Source organism: Aphelocoma coerulescens, chromosome 4 (genome assembly GCF_041296385.1).
Source record: "Aphelocoma coerulescens isolate FSJ_1873_10779 chromosome 4, UR_Acoe_1.0, whole genome shotgun sequence".
Classification (NCBI taxonomy): Eukaryota; Metazoa; Chordata; class Aves; order Passeriformes; family Corvidae; genus Aphelocoma; species Aphelocoma coerulescens.
This window is the reverse complement of record NC_091017.1, coordinates 73,785,915-73,804,958: the sequence shown is the minus strand read 5'-3', so window position 1 is coordinate 73,804,958 and position 19,044 is coordinate 73,785,915. Positions and strand designations below refer to the sequence as shown.

Here is a 19,044-nt window from a genome sequence, read left to right as displayed (position 1 = left end):
CCACTTTTATGTTTTCCAGATAAAAATGTTGAAGAATAAAGTTGTATATGACTCCCAGTGGAAGAGCACAACATTTACCAGCCCATAAGGGCTTTGAGAGCAGCTACATCTGCAATCCCTCCACTCTTCCCTTTTCAAGAACTAAAATGAGCCCATTCTTGAAGAACACAGTGTCACGATTTTCTTCTGAAAGAGGCTGTGGTGGCTGTGTCACAGAACGAGCTGAACCTGGATTGTTGAAATTTTTTTCCCTTTTAAATCATATCAGCACACTGAGAAACCTGTAAATGTGTTTTAAAGGCTCTGAGGAGTACAGTGATTTAAATGCTTTTTTCCAGATCAATATTAGTGTGCCTTTTTGAAAATTGATAGTACAGAATTACAGCGTGTACACTCTGGGGAGTTCTCAGTGTTTTTAAAATTAAGCTGTGCTATTTTTGTGCTCATCTGTGTGAGCTGCCAATTTTCATGCAAATTATGGATTCTTAAAATAACTAAACATACAAAAGCAACGTTGAGTTTCCTTCAGAGGAGAGCCTTCATCTCAACGCAGCAGCTTGATTTTAGTACGGGTTTTGTAGCAGGCTAAATTGTATCTTTGCAGGCCAACATTTCTGGTACAGCCCGGGATGGTTCTTCTTGGATCCACTTCAGCGGGGATCCACGCTGTGCTCCAAAATGCTTCCAATGTGAGCACGGATCCAACCTAAAGCTTTATCCGAAGTCGGGGTGCAGCTCACCTTTGGCTGTCGCTTTGGCACAAGCTCTCAGCGCCTTTGTGCCTTTGGCTGTCGCTTTGGCACAAGCTCTCAGCGCTCGAGTGCCAAGGCAAAGCTGCAGAGTCCGAGTTCCGAGCCGTGCAGATGAATCTCGCTGTGGAATTTGCTTTCGCGTCAGCCAGGGGCTGGGAGCGGGGCTGGCGTGCAGGAATGAGGAGCGGAGGGATCATCCCTACACCCAGCAGCCCGAATCCAAATAAACTCTGTCCACTAAGCTGCCCTAAAACTGCCCGAACACATCGGCCCTGCAAATATCGGCCCCTAGTTCTGGCTCTGTAAATATTTTTCTTCTCATGAAAAGTGCCGGCCGGGTCGGATCCTGCCCTCTCCCTCCCCGATATCCGAGGTATTTATATGTTATTTTTCTCGCAGCAAGCACAGCCGCAGGGTCCAAAGTTGCAGCCGGGGGCAGGGACGCGACCGCCCCCCGAGCCCGCTGATGCGGGGTCGGGCCGCAGTGCTGAATCACGGCGGGGGAGAAGGAGAAGAAGGGGAAGGGGAAAAGGGGAAGGGGGAAAAGGGGAAAAAGGGGCAGGGGGGCGGTGCCGGCTGCTCACGTCACTGTTATGTCTCCGCGGCTCCGCCGGGGCGGGGACAGCGACAGCGGCGGGCGGGAGGCGGGGGGGCCGCGGCCCCGCTCCCCTGACAGCCCCCGCTCCCCTCCCTCCCTCCCCAGCCCGGCCTCCGGCTCGGCGTTCCCGGGAAGATGTGGGTGAAGCTGTGCTGTTTGCTGCTCTACTTCCTGGCGCTCTTCGTGCTGGCCCGGGTGTTCGAGGCCGTGGCGTGGTACGAGAGCGGCTTCCTCGCCACGCAGCTGGTGGACCCGGTGGCGCTGAGCTTCAGGAAGCTGCGGACCATCCTGGAGTGCCGCGGGCTGGGGCACTCGGGGCTGCCCGAGAAGAAGGATGTGCGGGAGCTGGTGGAGAAGTCAGGTACGCGGAGCTCCCCGTGACCCGGGGGGACGAACGGAGGTCGGTGCCCGGCCACCCCCGCGTGGGCTCTGGCCGCCCTTGATGGAGACCCGGGCGCTGCTTCCCTTCGCAGCGCGGGTTTGGGGAGCGAGCTGGCTCCCCCCAGCAAGGGGGTCCATGGAGGGAGGCCGGGGACCTCGGGGGGTGAGGGTCAAAGCCCGGCGGCGTTGTGAGCCCGAGCGGGCTGCGCCGAGGGAAAGGCCTGCGCTGGACGGGGCACCAGCAGCGGCCCTTCCCTCCCCTTCGCCGGGAGTTCCGCTGCGGGCGGTCGGGTCAGTGCGGGTGGCACAGATGGGAGCGAATGTCGTCTGCCGTGAAAAAGGAGGGGGAGAGACTCCAAATAGCTGCGGCAGGCTACTGTTTACGGCTGGGGCCAGCTTGGTCCCGTGTATTCCCACCCGTTTGCTGGGTTTATTACAGGTACGGCTATCAAGATGGGCCTCAAGGAAAGCGATGATTTCATAGCTGAGGAGCAGAATGGATGGGTACCCAAGGTTGAGGTGGTTTTATACAAGGGGAGCAGAACTAGTTCCTGCATACAAAAAACAGCTTGGAAAAAGGCAGGGAGGCATTTCGGAAGTAAGGAGAACCAGGTGAAGGAGGTGGACTTCTTGGGGGTGATGAACAGCAAGGGATGGAGAGCAGTGGAGATGTAAGAATGGCAGAAGTGTCCTGAAAGTAAGGATGCTGCCTGGAGCAGTCGGAGGGAGCTGGCCCCAAGGACTGGGAGATGGGGCTGATGTAATAGCTGTAGTGCCAGCCAAGCAGGAAAATGTGCGTAGCTGCTTTTAAATCAATGATGGAAGGGCTGCTGATCCAGGAGAGAGAGAAATCCCAGCGATGAGGATAGGCAGTGAGGGTCTCTAATGTCTGGACAGAGAGGGAGAAGGATTTAGAAAGATGTAGTGCCTGCCATATAACCTTAAAAATTCTAGTTTAAATAATTGATATTAATCCTGGGCATTTAAATCTAATTTGCTGTTACTGTTCATTGTTTATTTATGTTTTTATGTTGTTTATTGGCTTTGCTGCTCCAACAGTAAAAAGCATTAGGCACTTTCACTTTTGTTTCCAATCACTTTCACTCCTTGGCTGTCAGGTACTTTCATGATGTCATGATGTTTGGGTTGCATATGCTGCAGGGAAGTGCTTAACTCCAAACAAACTGTATTAACTAACTTCTTCAAATGTCATGGAAACACTTCTCATACCAACAGGCTTTGCAGCATTTTTCCGTGGTTGTGTTTTGGTGGTTGTTTTTCCTCTAAATTTTATGAATATTTTTGCAAACCCCTCAAGGGTTTCAGCTGTTACACTTATTTTTATATTTTTAAGGAAACTGGTTTTGGACAAGACTTCATTTCTTAAAGCTTAGTAGATTAGTTACTAGAATGCTGGTTGTCATTAACAGTGTTTGTAATGATTGTGAAACAAAGCATGAGAAGGAAATGAGATTGCGAAGGAATCATAATCAAATGATTTTACTGTGAGCTCTTTACATCGCTGCAACTGGAGTTCATGGGAACTTTTCCCAACTGTGCAAACAGAAGCCAACAGCTAAACTGCCTGAGATTTTTACTTTACACTGGGTTTTGGTCCAAAATTAATGATTGACATTTTGGAAGTCTGTTTGAATTATCAGTGTTAAGAAGTTGCTTGCTGCAAAATTGCAAGCCTGTGAAATGAAAGCAAAGATGTATCAACTAAAATTGCTCTCAACCACTGAATGTTGTTATTTGCAGAGAATGAACCTTAGATGTTTTTATTCCTTTGTGTGCTCATGCGTGTGGTACATCTGTGTAATCAGAAACAGAGCATTTGTGTCTTCTGTGGTCTTACTGAAGTCAATTTGTTCATAGTCACGTCACCAGAGGTAAAGTAACAACTTTAGCTACCTTTGTACTGAAAAGGTTCTCTGAGCAATCATTCAAATATAGTTAGTTAAGCTGTTACTAGAATTCATGAAGTAATCTTTCTCCAGTGCTATTTTAGTTGAATTTCTCCAATTGTCTCTTTTTCAGGAGACCTCATGGAAGGAGAGCTTTATTCAGCTCTCAAAGAGGAAGAGGCCTCTGAATCAGTTTCCAGTACAAACTTCAGTGGTGAAATGCATTTCTATGAGCTTGTAGAAGACACGAAAGATGGGATCTGGCTGGTACAGGTATATAAATTTTATTGTTTATTTTTGTATATTTATCACATCCAAAATGTGTTTCAAAGGAGGAGTTTATGAGGGCAGTTAACTAGTTGTAAAAATGTGTAACAAAGAGATGGTGACAAAGATAAACTTCATCTGGGAGATGAGGAATAAAAGAATAAAACAAGAAAGGCTGGAAATGCCAGAGTTCCTATACAGACAGGAAGAAATAAAAGCCTGTTATTCTTTAGATTGCTTTTTGAAAAGCAGGCACTTTAGAACCAGAAAACAAGTGAAGCAGCACACACTGAAGTACACAGAGTATGTGAGTCCTTGGCCCTGGGATTGTAAGAGCCTGTGTAATGTGTGAAGTAGGTGCATTAGTACAGATGCTCCCAGCTGGTACAGGCTCCTGGTGCTGCTCTTCCTTTTGGCTGCATTACATGCTCAGACCCAACCAGTTTAAGTTTCTGCTTGTCTGAGGGGTTAGAGCACTTGTAAAATCTCTGTTGGCTCTTCACAAAGGCAGGAAGGATCTCAGTCTGCTAAATTCCCAGACTAGCAGACTGCTTCTACAACATATTCCAGTGGCTTAAAGTTAACTTTCTCCCAAACATTTTGGGCCCAGCAATTTTAGAGCACGCTTCCCTATGGCTGCATGAGAACAAGAGATCATTTAGGAAAATAAAGACAGACTTTTTCCAATAGGATTCTGAAGCAATTAATCATCATTCCTGAGAACATAAGTAGCCTAGACCAAAATGTAGAAATTATTTTCCTGTGTCAACTTCTCTGTTGATAAGAGAGTGTTTTTAAGTCATAAGTTCCCTGCTAACAGCCACATCAGGTGAATCCCCCACCAGGCAATTAATTGTTCCATTGACAGCTCCTACCTGGTTTGTCTGGTCTCACTTCATGTTTTCTCTTTAACAGCAAGTCATTAAATCTTGATAATCTATTTATTAGACCTGCACTGTCACCACATCAGATCTCACCCCAAAATAGACAAGAGGACAGATTATCTTCAGACTTGAAATGGCATTTGTGTTTTTGGAAAGATGTATTTGGAGTTTATTGAATCTGAGTTTGTGGTTTAAATCATACAGGAGGGCAGAGAGAGAGTGTTGAAATGAAGTTTACATGTCCCCAAGCTAGTTGACAAATACAAGCATGAATATGCTGTGAAAAACCTTCCCTCCTCCCCGTGCAGTGCCAAAGGGTGAAATATGATAGTTCTCTGTTGTCTGTTGCTTGCAGAATTTTACTTGTAATATATTTTCCACTAGCATCCTAATAGCAGGTCAGATAGGCTGTGTTTTGATATCTCTAGTGTGATGAATGTTGTCATCATTCTGGGAATATTTGCACAGCTATTCAGTTGGTCACAATAGCTGTGGAAAAAAAAATAGTGGAATTTACTGAATAATTTACTCGCTGAACACTATTTGTCTGTTTCTCTACAATAAAAACCACAAGACTTGTCTAATTTCTATTTTTCATTCTTGCTTTTCAAGTTTTCATCACTTTGGAGTTTTCATTTGCTCCATTCCCCACCACAACTCCTGTCTGGATAACTCCCATGCTGGATTCTTTATGTCCTTTTCACAGGTTTTCCCACACTCTTTTCTTAGACCTCATCCCTGCAGAGCTAGTTTTTACCATCACTTCCCAGTTCTAACTCTTGATTCCCTCCCTTGCCCATCCTCCTTTGCCATTAGGAATCCTGTGGAAACTTTCCAGCTAATTAACCAGCTCAATGCTCGTGAGGATGCCTTATGGTTGGGTTTGGTGACCATGGGCAAGGTTGGAGATTCCCCTGCTGTGTTGCTGCTGGCTGGGAAGCAGAAAAGATCTCCAGATCCTTTTCAGTATCCTGAGCCCTGAATCCCCGTTCTGTGGGGCTGCTGGAAAGGAGCAGAGGGAGAGGAGCAGTTCTGGCTCAGCTGGCACAGTGGCTGTCGCTTGAGTTGGTTTGAACACTGTGATGATGTATGAGAGGACTGAGACTTTGAAGATGATTTTTATTTTCCAGTGCATATAAATGAAATTTCTGGTGTGGTACAGGCTGAGAATGTGACAGCCATCACTGCAGAGAATCAAAAGGAAAAAAGAGGAAAGGATTACTATTTTTTTCTATGTTTGACAAAAATTGAGGTGTGAATTTATTATTTAGAGTCAGCAAGATGAATTCCTTGAAGAAAGTGAAAGTCAGTACACAAGGAATCAGTGTTTTGTGGCTTTGTTTCTTTATTTTCTGGAAATCCACATGCAAAGCATCCTGGTTCAGTGGGAATTTGTTTACCAGTGTGGCTGTTCACAGGTCCCGTGTGGCTTCCGTAGAGGCACAGACAGCAGCACGTTCTTTCTCCTATTAGCTCATGATCTCATCACCTTTCCTTTTATGCCATTCTTGCTTGTCAGCTGCTGTTGTGCAGTTCTTTGGCTGGCAAGGAAGGGTGACTGGTAGTTTCTGGAGCTGCTTCTCTTGTTGGTTAGAAGAGAAACATGCCTTACTTTTCCAGGCTCTGGTTGGTCTCTAGAAGCCTGTCACATCCAACAGTATTGTAGTTATTATGGCTTTTGAAAAGGATCTACAGATAAAAATCCTCTTTGAATGAAGTTAAAATCTAAATGAATGTGTATTTTTTATTTTAAAAGTCTCTGCTGTAACATAGTGGCAGAGAGAAGTAAAGGGAACTTTCTTCCTGGCATTGAAGTATGAGGACAGACATTTTGATTGTGTCTGGTAGAGGTGCAAAGGCCGTTATTATGGATATAAAATTCTGCAGTCTGTTCTGCGTCTCAGTTTCTAGTTCAAGTGGTGTAGTCACAGGGCAAGGGATATGCCTGCAGTGTTTTGGTGCTGATGGTTTGTTCTTTCTTTTGCTTGCATGTAGGATGAATAATTTTCATAGTTATTTCCCTTTTGAGTTTTACCAGGTGATCAGCTGTTTTACCAGATCAGCTGTTTTTGCTAGAAGGAAACAAAGTAGAAACACTCAATCTTTCAAAACACATCATTCAGTATTTGTGTCTTTTCCAATAGCCCTTCAGGATCATTTACCACAGGATACCTGATTTTAAGTTTCAGTTTTCTTCTTGAGAGGCTTCATATCCAGTCAAGGGTGCATGATACCATCAGCTGGAATGTAATAGTCCTTGTATTGCCTGTGTGTCTGTGTTAATTCATTGCAGAAGCTCATTTATTCTCAACCTCTGACTTAAATGAGAGCTTAACTGACTGTCCAGATCAGTGCATAGATCACCTCACCTCCCTTGAGAAACTACACATAATTTTGAGGTGGTTAATTTTTGCGTGCTATGATGGATGTAGTCTTTGTCTATTTTAACGTGATTTCTCACAATCTCTTTCTCAGTTAAGAAAGGCAAAAAATCTTCAGATATCTTCAGTCCATATGGGTGGATTCTGAATGAGTTGTGAATTCTTAGGAAAGAGAGTCTAAGTGGAAATTCAGTTCCATCAACACATTGTCAAATAATAAACAGAAAGTGAGATGTCTCAGAGTTAACAGAAGTGCAGACATTCATGTAGAAACCTACTGACATTATGCGGAATAAGTGAGCTTTTTTCCAAGTTTCTAATAAGTAAATTACCCATCCATTTATACTTAATTGTATTTTTACTTCTATTTTATCTATAGAAGCAGAGTTTGCAGCATAGCTGTTGATGAGAAAGGGTTCTGTGACTAGAGTGTTTGAAACTTTTTATCTTTGTGGATCCCTAAAAATCTTCCAGGGCATGCATGGAATCTTTACAGTAATACTGAGTTTCCTCTGCTCTTTTACCCTCTGCAAGCACTGTAGCAGAGTTCATGGGTGTCTCAAACTGGAAACCACTGGACCAAACAGACAATTCTCATGTTTATACATCCTTACCAGGTCATTAAATCAGTTAGAAATCAGTTTTGTCTTTGGCAAAACTACACAGTTTTTTTCCAATTCAAATGTCTGTATTCCCTTACGTGGAGAGTGACTTGCTGAGGCAGGGTGAGGACTGACTGCTCCTGAGAGAACTACCTGTATGTGTGTATGTGCAGCAGGGAATGGTGTCTCTTATTTAATGGGTTTTGTTCTTGCTGGTGGTTTGAAGTCTGTCACGGTGCCCTAGTGTCCAGAGTTGAGAATCACTTGAAGTTGTCCTCATGGCTGAGCTGTAAAACCAAGTTTTGACTGTGCGTTCAAACTTGTGTGCTGTTGGTATGAGCAGGTGTGCCTGACACTTGCCATCCCAGCTAGAATTGGTTAAAATAATGAGAGCTGGAGTACATGAGGTGTTTGTTCTGCATTTGCCCATCTCTGGCTCATTGTCATGCCTTGTGATATTCGAGCACTTTTAGTTGTGAGTGAACTTCAAAACTTACTGAGAACAAATCTCGTTCCTGTGACCTGCTTTGAAATTTCTGCATGCCTGTCTGAAAGAAATTGAACAAAATCTGATTTAAATGCACAGAAACAGGAGAATGCTCAAGTGAGGTCATTATCATGCCATGCTCAAGTACTTCAGGGGTACCAGAAGAGGAGTCTGTCTTTGCATATTGCATTGCTACAGCAAACTCTAACATCAGCTGTTTCCTCAAGTCTCCTCAATTTCAGTCATATTTTCACTTGTATTTTAGGAATCTATGTTTCATAAAATAATCTTTTAAAATTAGTGATACCTTAGTGATACCTGGAAATTAAGGAGTAGCTGGATTGATGATGGTTATAAAGTAGCTATTGCAATACTGATGCACCTACCCAATACACGTTGGGTTTAGATTAGGCAAGAGAGGCAAAGTGCTTTGCTGACTTAGTCCTGTTTTTCCAAATGTTTGTATCTTTCTGGCTCCAGGATATTTGCTCTTAAAGTCTACTCTTTAATATCATAACTATGACTACTTTAACATATAGATCAAAAAAATTTTATTTTTCTAATTTACTAATTTTTCTAATTACTTTCTTGATTTAACTCTTTGGGAATAATTCTGTGTAATTCAATGTCATGAGAACTCTTCCAATGCAAAAGCTCCCTATTCAACTGTCTTTTGAAATCAGGATCTCAGCATTTTCAGTCTTACAGAGATGGTAATTCAGACCCTGCAGTCAGAGCCAATCCTCTGGCCTGGGTTAGGTGTGGGTTAGGGAGCAGATCCATTCTGTGATGTGCAGTTGTTGAGAAGCAGGGTTACTGTGATCCTATTGGATTCCCTTAACCTATTAAGATGATTAATGGATTAATTGAGTTACCCTCATTGTCTTACTTGTCACTCTGACATGTGATATGTCACAGATTGTGAACATCGCTAATAATAAGCAAAGCTGGAAGGATTTGTGCTTCTCCAAACGTGGTGTTTGTTTCCCAGCTGTGTTAGCTGATCTCCTAAAAGGTACCTTCTATGAGCTTGGGCTTTATTTCTGTAACAGTAAATAGAGTGTATGATTGAAAAGGATCTTTTTGATGAGCTAGTTCAGCTTTCTGCTGCACTGCAGAATATGTGTTTAGAAAATATCTTGCTGTCTCTTTTACACTGTAAGTTGTTAAAATACTCCTGTTGACTGTTTTCTTCTTGGAAATGTGTGTCTGACTTCTGCTTGGCTGTATTCAGGGCTAATTTGTTCGTATTGGGCATAAATTGACATTGCCCTTTAGTTTCACTGAGTCCTGATGTCAACCCCACTCCTCCCAGTAAGTGAGGTCAATCAACCAGTTTGTTTTGTAAGGTGTGATATATCCTGGGCTTTGCTTGTTTTGCAGCCAGTTAATATTGATGGCTCGTGTTTTCTTGTGGAGCAACTGATAGCCCCAAGCGTTTCTTGCCATCGCTGTTTCTAACTGATGAACTCCCCAAGTGTCCTGTTCATTACTGAATTCAATTTCATGTGTGACACTCTGCATTACAAGATTTGTGCAGCTCTTCCTGCATGGTGTTATAATCCTCTTTCCCACATAGATGTGCTTCTCAGTTTTATGTCTTCTACAAATGGCTTTGGGAGACTTCAAGTTCCCACAGGAAGGGCATTAATGGGAATATATGCTGAACTGAGCTCTAAGGTAAATCTATTAAGATGTCTGTTAGCACCTTTCTGGCATTTTGATGTCTTTTTGCTGTAGCCGATTTCTTGCTCACTTTAAAACTTTTTTTTTTTTTTTACTTACTATAAAAGCCTAACTGCAGTTCTCATGTAAATTTTCCATGTGGCATAATACATGATACAAACTACAAACAGGCTACTACATTCCCTTTTTCTCTTGAAGCTTTGTTCTTTTCCGTCAGGGAAGGTATCTCTCAATCAGGAATGATGTATCTTTAGTAATTGCATGCTGGAAAAGGGTAGAAAATGCCATTGTCTCTGCATCCCTAAAATTTCTTCTACACTTTTGCATCCTATTGAAATCAAACTGGTGGGATTTTTTTTTTTTTCATTTGCTCTTTAAATATAGCTACAAACTTGTTATTGTCCTGTCAAAATGTGAATTGTTCTGACAGGGTTTTGTAAGAATTTTTCACAGGTTCACCTGTGATCCTGTGTGCTTGTGCTGCAGTTCTGGAATGGAGATTTCCTGCTTACTCTGATTTAAGTGCATTAAGTTACTTGAGTTCTGCTTTCACCTTCAGGTTGATACAGTTTCTTCCCATTAATTTGCTAACTGGTCCATGGCCAGCTGCCTCCCCTTCACAAAAAACTGAGTCACAGCATTAATTTAACTTTAAAAAGAAAATTATCTTACATTTCTATCCTGTCTTCATTGTTTGGTGATCCTGATGCTTCTCCCCCTGTTCTATTCTTATTCATATGACTGAAGAACCTTTTGGTACAACTTTTAATAGTCTTTGTATGGTCTAACTGGAATAGCTCATTTTTGCTTACTTTTTTTTTCCTTGCATATCTTCCTTTGATAGCTCTTCCTTTTGACCTTTTTTCAATCTTTTTAGATTGTCAAACTATTTCTAACCTCTCTTTGGAAGTGATTGCTAGGAAGAAGTAAAGGACTTGACAACCTTTTTTTCTTCCTTACTTGAAATATAAAATTCTGATAGCTTTAACACCATGGGCTTGAAGAACTTCCATGTTCAAATTCCCAGTCTCCTCAGTCACAGGTTTTTAAGCTAAATTTCTTAACTTACCAAAATTCACACTTCTTAAATAAAATCTGTTACAAGTGTTTGCAGGTTATTTTTAATTTAAACTGAAGTACATTTTGATTGCTTAACCTGCAGTATTTTCTTGGACTCCCTCATGCACAGAGGTGGTGACTGCTTTCCAAAATACAAAGCCTTGCCTCGGCTTGGTGAACTCCCAGTGCTGTAAGTGGGTGTTGTCTGCAAGGAGCAGCTGCAATGGACATGTTTATTTGGGTTTTTTTTTCCATAATGACATAAAAAAGCATGAGCCCAAAATATTTTACAAAGCTTCAGTGTGCAAAACCATAGTAGGGTTCCTCTATGTAGTTACAAAATACAGACTGCTACTTAGGTCATTGTTCTTCAATATAAATAACTTTCTCCAAGAGGAAAGTCTTTTTCATAGGAAAGGAATTAAGCTGGTGTTAAAAATTCCACCAGTACAGGCAGATGACAGTAAAATAAAATGGTGACTGTAATAATGGCAACAAATTTTTGTCTTGACACTTAAAGTGAATGTTGTGGTGCCAGGCAGAAGGAAGAGTGAGCAGGATCTATCCTCCTGCACACAACATTAAAATTCTGTCATTACTGTTTTGGAACATGCACACAAGAGTTTTGGAAGAAGCCAATCTCTGAGTAGTTGTACCAAGGAGTAATTCAGTCACAAGTTTTACCTCTGTGCTTACTAATATAGTAGTTCCTTGCCATGTTGGATGCATTTATCATGCCATAGTAGCTCCGAGGATATTCTGGCTTTAAGGTGTCCTTAGGAATTTGGTCTCTCTTGATTGAAATGTATAAAAGGAAGAAGTTTAAAATATCCAAGGCTTCAGTTACATTGGGTGATTAAAGAAGCTTCAGTAATACAGCAGATTTCCCAGCCGGTTGTCTCGGTGCATGATGGTTACATTTATCTAATGAAAAAGGGGTTTCTATGTGATGTGTATGTTTTGAGAATAACTTGAAGGATTCTTACCTAGATGTTCACCTCTAGTGTTATTTAAATATTTTGGGTTTAGTGGAATGGGAATGTAATCTGTGACTTCAGTTTGTTTCCCAATGTTCTGCTTGGTGAATTCTTCTATTTTAAGATTCTGCGAGGCTGCTACTTAGCACAAAGCAGATAATACGTACGAGTCTCAAAGGCTGGACTCGCTTTCTAGGTTGAATCTCAGCATGTCCACAGAGAACTGTTAATCATGGTGACAGCCCAACTTCCAGGGGCAAGCTGACATTTGAGGTTATTAAGTCAGAAAACGATTGGAATAAGTTTACGGGCGAGTAAACAAATATCTAACAAATGGAAGTTTCAAGATTTAATTTAAAAATATATTTTAAGTGGCTGCCAGTCAGCCTGCAGAAGCATGTGAGGCATTTCTAAAATAGAAAATGTGACGGCTCATGGAATAGTGCATGATCAGTCATGTCATTCAAAATTACCTGTCAGCTGCAGGAAGGCAGGGTTTTCTTTTCCTTGTGGGTTTTTTTTCCCCTCCCTGTACAGTTATAAGTCAGAGGATGAATGCTGCTTCTTTGTCATCTGTGTCAGCAGAAGCTTACGGCGAGGTAACCTGAAGTATGACTTTAATATACTGGGTTAGAACAAATTAACCCTTGGGATAGATCACAGCAAATGATCATCCTGAAATGGCAGATGGGACACTGGAGTTGGTGGAACAGTCACATAAAGTTACAGAGTGAGTCACGGGCAAAGCTAGAAAGGAGTCAAGATTCTTAGGGATTAGCTGGGAGTTTAATCAGTAGTTTCCACTGCTCAGGAATGGCTGTTGGCAGTTTAATCTGGTACCAGGTACATGCATTCCCACTCGTTCTACTTGCTCTGAGACAACATTTATTTGGTATGTTGTAACTTTTGAGGGAGAATTGAAATGAAATAATGGTCTTTTTATTTATTGCAAAGAAGAGGAACCTGCTGCATCCCTTTCCTTTCTCCCCTACTGTCAACTGGTTAATGATAGTTTTGTTATTTTACCACAAAGTGGTAAAGTTTTTGTTAACTACCACTGATTTTAGTATCTTTACATGTACTTAATATGATGATGCACTTCTGTCTCTCTGTAGAAACCACATTTCTGTCTTAGAGCTCACTTGCCAAAGACATTTACCATGATTCCCAGTTGTACATTCCTACTCTGTGTCCTAACAGAAGGGGAAAGAGTATCAAGCATGACTGTCTCTGTTTTCTTGAAACTTGATCTTCATTTCAGGAACCAAACTGACTAATATTGTGATACTAAACTAATACTTCTTTTTGGCAATAGGTCATAGCAAATGACAGAAGCCCACTGGTGGGTAAAGTCCACTGGGAGAAAATGGTGAAGAAAGTCTCAAGATTCGGCATACGTACTGGCACTTTTAACTGTTCCAGTGACCCCAGGTATATCCTTAAAGGATTATCTAAATCCCAAGAATATCTTAAGGCTCAGCTGTGTTCTGGCAGCAGGGCTTGCTGTGTTGTAAAAGTAGCTGTGACAGAAGGTGGCTTTATTCATGTTTTTATCTCTCCTAAAGTCTGCTCAGAATGCTCCATTACATTATTTATCAGCTCTGCAGCTTCCTAAAGCGTTGTGTGGGAAATGCATGATTAGACTGTGGAGAGCATAATACCGCAGTGGAGAGGAATGAACAGAAGAGTTTGGCCTTCCAGTCCAGGCATTCAGGGACAGGAATTGTGCTTGCTTAGGACAAAGCCAAATATATCAGTTTTAGAGTTGTTATATCACCATCTGGAAGGGGGAAGCACAGGTTAGCATGAACCTTGCATACAGTGCCTGCCTCCCAGAATTACTGACAAATCCTGTTCCCTGACAAATGTATGTTTATATATAAATTGGCACACACCCTTGGACAACACACAGTGTGCTGTGCAAGAGTCACTGTGTTTGCATATGATTTCGAACAAGGAAGAAGAGCAGAGCCAAAGAAGCTATTAATAATTCTCTGCTGCTGTAAAAAGAGGCGCTTTTTTTTAACATTTTGTTGGAGGCGTTTGCTTTACATGACAGGAGACTTTGTCTAGAATTCCAGTGGCATGTATGGATACGCACATCTTATAAAGCTTAAGTCCTAAATGTTTACAGAAATCTCAATGTTAATCATAAGAGGAAATTCTTAGGCTTTGTAGTGCTTATGCAAAATTATCTTGTATAATCAAAACTCGGTATTTGAACATCTTAAAAATTTGGCAGTGTTTCTCTTTGCATAGCTCCTAAGTAGCCTTAATGTTCTGATCAAATACTATGTTTTAAATTAATTCATTTTTTTTAATGTTTTGTCAGAAAGAAGTGTTTTGTCAGGTAAACCCATGTGAATAGATTTCATCAGGTTGCAACTCAAATTCAGAAGAGTACTGCATGCTGCAGTAATCGGGATACCTTCATTAGCAGGGCTCCTTCTAAAAATGCTGCATTCAGATTCTCTGGGAAGGGGAATTGTAATTGTCTAAATACATGTTGACAGACCAAAACGAGAGAGGATGTAGGTAAGATGGCTGGTGAATGGAGGCTGGTGGTCCCCAATGTGCAGCGTTGTCAGAGGTAGTTTGTGTGCCTGTTGGCTCTGTCATATTTTGATTGTTGAAGCTTGCCGGATATTTCCTTAAAGGAGGACTAGATAATTTGGTTAGTGATATTGGTAGGAAAGATGCATGAGAGAAGGGATCTTGTGAGTCAGCAGATTAATCTCAAGAGTTACTGGGCTCTGGACCATGGGTCAGGGTTCAGCCATGAAGAGCCTCTTCTTTTAGGTATGGATTTGGGGTTCATCCCATCTTCCTGCCAGACAGGATTATTTTTTTAGCCCAAATCATCCAGCAGTATTTGTCTGCTTCCCGCTCCGCTGGTTTTGTGGCCAGCTCTCTCACCTCACCCCTTAGCCTGTCTGCATCCTGCCAAAATGGTCCCAGTAGGAAGTGGCACTTGCGAGCTTCATTAAAGGAACTGCGAACAGACCAGTGTCTGCTCAACTTCACCCCACGGCTGTTTAGCAAAACCAGGATGGAAGGAATCACTGGGAAAGCTGTGGGATATTGAGTTACACTGGAGTGGTTTTCTTCTTGGCTGGAAGGCCAAGGAAAAGTAGCTTCTAATACTAAAGCTTTAAAGTAAAGAGTCAGCTTGTGTATTATTCAAATCCAGTTACAAAGCATGAATGGCTCCATGGCTTTGTTTTCTTTAATGACCTGTGAAAATTAACACTATTTCTCTTCCTGTTTTATGAATACATAATCTCTTTATAATATTCCTGTAAAATATAAACATATGGTAAGAATAAATATGCTTTGCCAGAGAATATTGGGTGCCCTTATTTCCTGCTATGATATTGTAAGGTTTCCCAGGTGCTCAGCATGTCTCATTTTTGGGCTTAGAATAGAAATGTAAGGACTCAGTTCTGGGGCTATGAAACTGTAATCTAACCTGCTGTTTTCTTTGTAGATACTGCAAGAGGAGGGGTTGGCTGAAATCCACCCTCATTATGTCGGTTCCACAAACCAGTACCTCCAAGGGAAAAGTCATGCTTAAGGAATACAGCGGGCGCAAGATTGAAGTGGAGCACATTTTCAAATGGATCACGGCCCACGCTGCCTCTCGGATCAAAACCATCTACAACTCAGAACATCTGAAAGAAGAATGGAACAAAAGTGACCAGTACCGAGTGAAAATTTACCTATTTGCCAACCTCGACCAGCCTCCAGCGTTCTTCTCTGCACTAAGTGTAAAGTTTACTGGAAGAGTAGAGTTTATTTTTGTGAACGTGGAAAAGTGGGACAATAAAAGTTACATGGCAGAAATCGGTATCTACAAGACACCATCGTACATACTTAGGACTCCTGAGGGGATTTACAGGTATGGAAATAACACTGGTGAATTTATATCACTACGTGCCATGGATTCCTTTTTGCGCTCATTGCAACCAGAAGTTAATGATTTATTTGTTTTAAGTTTAGTTTTGGTTAATCTGATGGCTTGGATGGACCTGTTTATTACACAAGGTGCCACTATAAAGCGTTTTGTGGTTCTTATAAGCACTTTAGGGACGTACAATTCACTATTAATTATTTCCTGGCTGCCAGTGTTAGGTTTTTTGCAACTACCCTACTTAGACAGCTTTTATGAGTACAGTTTAAAACTCTTCAGGTACTCTAACACAACTACTTTGGCTTCTTGGGTGAGGGCTGATTGGATGTTCTACTCTTCGCATCCAGCCCTCTTCCTCAGCACATACCTTGGCCATGGTTTACTAATTGATTACTTTGAGAAGAAGCGAAGACGCAATAACAACACGGATGAAGTAAACGCTAACAATCTGGAGTGGCTGTCGAGCCTGTGGGACTGGTACACCAGCTACTTGTTTCATCCCATTGCTTCTTTTCAACATTTCCCTTTTGACTCAGATTGGGATGAAGACCCAGATTTGTTCTTGGAGCGGTTGGCCTTCCCTGATCTCTGGCTTCACCCTCTGATACCAACTGATTATATAAAAAACTTACCCATGTGGAGGTTTCAATGCCTCGGCACCCATTCTGATGAGGAAATGCTGGAAACCTTTCCAGACAGCGAAAGTGACTCTGACAGTGAAAACAAAGAGGTCTTCAGTAGCGACAGAGAAGTCTCGGAGGACGATGAGCTGAGCACGTTTCACAGGTGCAGTGAAGGAGAGCGTCGCTGCGGCGTCGAGACCTGTTTGTGTGCCAGTCAGTATTGTCACCATGAGCCATCTGAACGCAAAGCCAGGTCCTACGGCTCGTACAGCTCCACAGGTGACATGGAGCCAGACTGGTCCGCCTGGCCCTCCGACATGTTGCACTGTACGGAATGTGTGGTGTGTCTAGAAAATTTTGCAAAGGGCTGCCTGCTGATGGGCTTGCCGTGCGGCCATGTGTTCCACCAGAATTGCATCGTGATGTGGCTGGCGGGCGGGCGACACTGCTGCCCCGTCTGCAGGTGGGCGTCCTACAAAAAGAAGCAGCCATACATACACCCGCAGCCTTTGTCGAGTGAGCCCCCGTCTTAGCTGTGTGCCCATGTCCTTTGTAAGCTTTCAGGATATTACTGCTTGCCTTTTAAATGTTAGTCACTTAAAAGATTACGTGGTTTGAAGTTTTAGTTTAAATGTTAGTGCAGTGAACTAAAATATACATGATGCTAACGTTAATGACAGAATCATTTGGTTGCCTTGTATGTTGAACTGAATGCAAACTTACCGTACAATAACTTGTCCTCTTCAACATCTGGAAACTTGATGCTGTTTTTGTAAGCACAAAAATCAAGCCTACACGAGAAGCGTATTCCAGCAAACGTTTACAAGTTAGGATGTGGGTGAAATTGAAATTCTAATCGGAGACAATTGCTTAATTTAAGTGTTTCTTATTTTAGAGTCTGTTCTGGACATCTTTGTTGAATAATGTATGTTGTAAGACAGTACCATTTAAAAAGAAATTGATGAAATAAATTATTTTAAAAGGAGATTTGTAATGTTAATTGTTTTGATAAATATTTTTTGTGTATGGTTACGGATGTCTTGCTGGCCTGATTTATCTGTGAAGACAATAAAAATATAACACAACTTTTGTGACTAATAAATCATCTCCTAGGGCTGCAGGAATTTAGTGCTCTGAGCCACTAGCCAAGGAGAAGGCAATGGTGTTTCACTGGGAACTACTTCCTTCATAAGTCTGCTGTGTTGATGTGCTTCTCTGCTTGATCAGTGGTTTTCCAGTTGATTACAAGCTGCTTTTCCAGATGGAGACCCTCTTCTACCAGCTGTCTCTCCAGCACCCTCATCTGCAGACATCTAGGGAGACTTTAGGATAGCTCCCTCTACAGCCTCAAAGTAAACTGTCTTGAAGGAGCAGAATATTGTCATGCAGTGACAAAAGTGGTTCATAATGGTAAAAAGTGCCAGCTTCCAGCTGTGCTGGTATTCTGAAGTGATTTCTGGTTTCTCTGATAGTTCTTTGGTGCCGTAAAAAAATGAGTCTGTTGTTTTCTTTATATTTTAATATGAAGCTCTGATTTTGGTTGTACCTTTCAGAAATCATCTGGCTGAAAATAGAGAGGAACTGTTGGTTGGAAAGAAAAAGGTGGTGGGGGGGGGAAGAGCAGGAGATTATATGAGTAGAGGAAAAGGCTAAACTAGAAAGATATTTTCTATTGTCTTGTTTCATTTCTTTCCTAAATCTTGCCTATGTGATATGAAAGGAAAATAATGACATAAATATGAGGATAATAGGAAATACAAACACAGTTCCCTGTTGCAGTTAAAACCATCTCCCTCTGTCTTTATAGATTTGTGAGGCTGGTGCTCACAGAGCTGCTGGCATTTTTTTATCTGTCCAGGGTACCTGGGCACACTCTTGTTTATAAACAAATGTTTCACAGCTCTGTCACCAGGTGTGTTCCCAAGAGGATCTTCATGTAATTAGCAGAAGAGCTGTTTTTAATTTACTGAGTCCTTTTTCCTCTCTCATTTCCTTTTTCCCGTGGCAGTACTGAAGCAGAGAGGTTCAAGGGGCACAATATCAGCAACTCTCCTGTGGTCCAGAAAGTCATTTTCATTCCAGTTGAGACCTGCCAGTACATGCCCTGTCTCTGTCATTACAGCCTCAGCAGAGCAGTGGAGAGGCATAATGAGGGCAAAGATCATTTCTGCTTCCAATTTGTGCAGCACTGTGGCATATGTGCTTGTCATGAGCAGCTGAAATCCACATTGTTTCAGGATTGTTTTGAAACCTGCACTGAGGCCAAGGCAATGGAGAAGTTTTGTGAGTGTAGATAAGGCTGTAGCTGAGGTGCTGACACACAAGCGAGGTGTTGTATCACAGCCCGCTGTAGCCTTTCGCTGGTACCTCGGCAATTTGCCAAACGCTGTGAGTGCTAAGCTGGAGTAATGCCGTGTCCTTGGAGCACTGAGTGCTTGTGGAGCGCACCTCTGCTGCTGAAGGCTGACCTCACCCTCACTCACGGCCCCAGCAGCTCTGCCTCTGTGCCCGGGGTCAGCCTTGTTTGCAA

At 42.2% G+C, this 19,044-nt stretch overlaps 1 protein-coding gene across 2 annotated transcripts; it reads left to right on the top strand.

The window, feature by feature from the left end:
- The first annotated feature begins 714 nt into the window (after positions 1 to 714).
- Positions 715 to 17,599, top strand: RNF103 (ring finger protein 103). Of its 2 annotated transcripts, XM_069014707.1 has the most exons (4): positions 1,400 to 1,711; positions 3,772 to 3,911; positions 13,297 to 13,412; positions 15,469 to 17,599. In XM_069014707.1, exons 1-4 carry the CDS (start codon positions 1,486 to 1,488, stop codon positions 17,045 to 17,047), a joined length of 2,061 nt encoding a protein of 686 aa, XP_068870808.1. In that variant the 5' UTR covers positions 1,400 to 1,485; the 3' UTR covers positions 17,048 to 17,599. The 2 variants fall into 2 exon arrangements, with proteins under 2 accessions (XP_068870809.1, XP_068870808.1); XM_069014708.1 differs by lacking the exon at positions 13,297 to 13,412 and having other exon boundaries at positions 715 to 1,711; positions 15,469 to 15,641.
- The last annotated feature ends 1,445 nt before the right edge of the window (positions 17,600 to 19,044 follow it).

Bases quoted from the DNA above. Each gene is read 5' to 3' on its own strand.
- RNF103 (XM_069014707.1), top strand. From the start codon at position 1,486: ATGTGGGTGAAGCTGTGCTGTTTGCTGCTCTACTTCCTGGCGCTCTTC. The intron at 1,712-3,771 runs GTACGCGGAGCT...TCTCTTTTTCAG, and splicing joins GGAGCTGGTGGAGAAGTCAG to GAGACCTCATGGAAGGAGAG. The intron at 13,413-15,468 runs GTATATCCTTAA...TTTTCTTTGTAG, and splicing joins AACTGTTCCAGTGACCCCAG to ATACTGCAAGAGGAGGGGTT.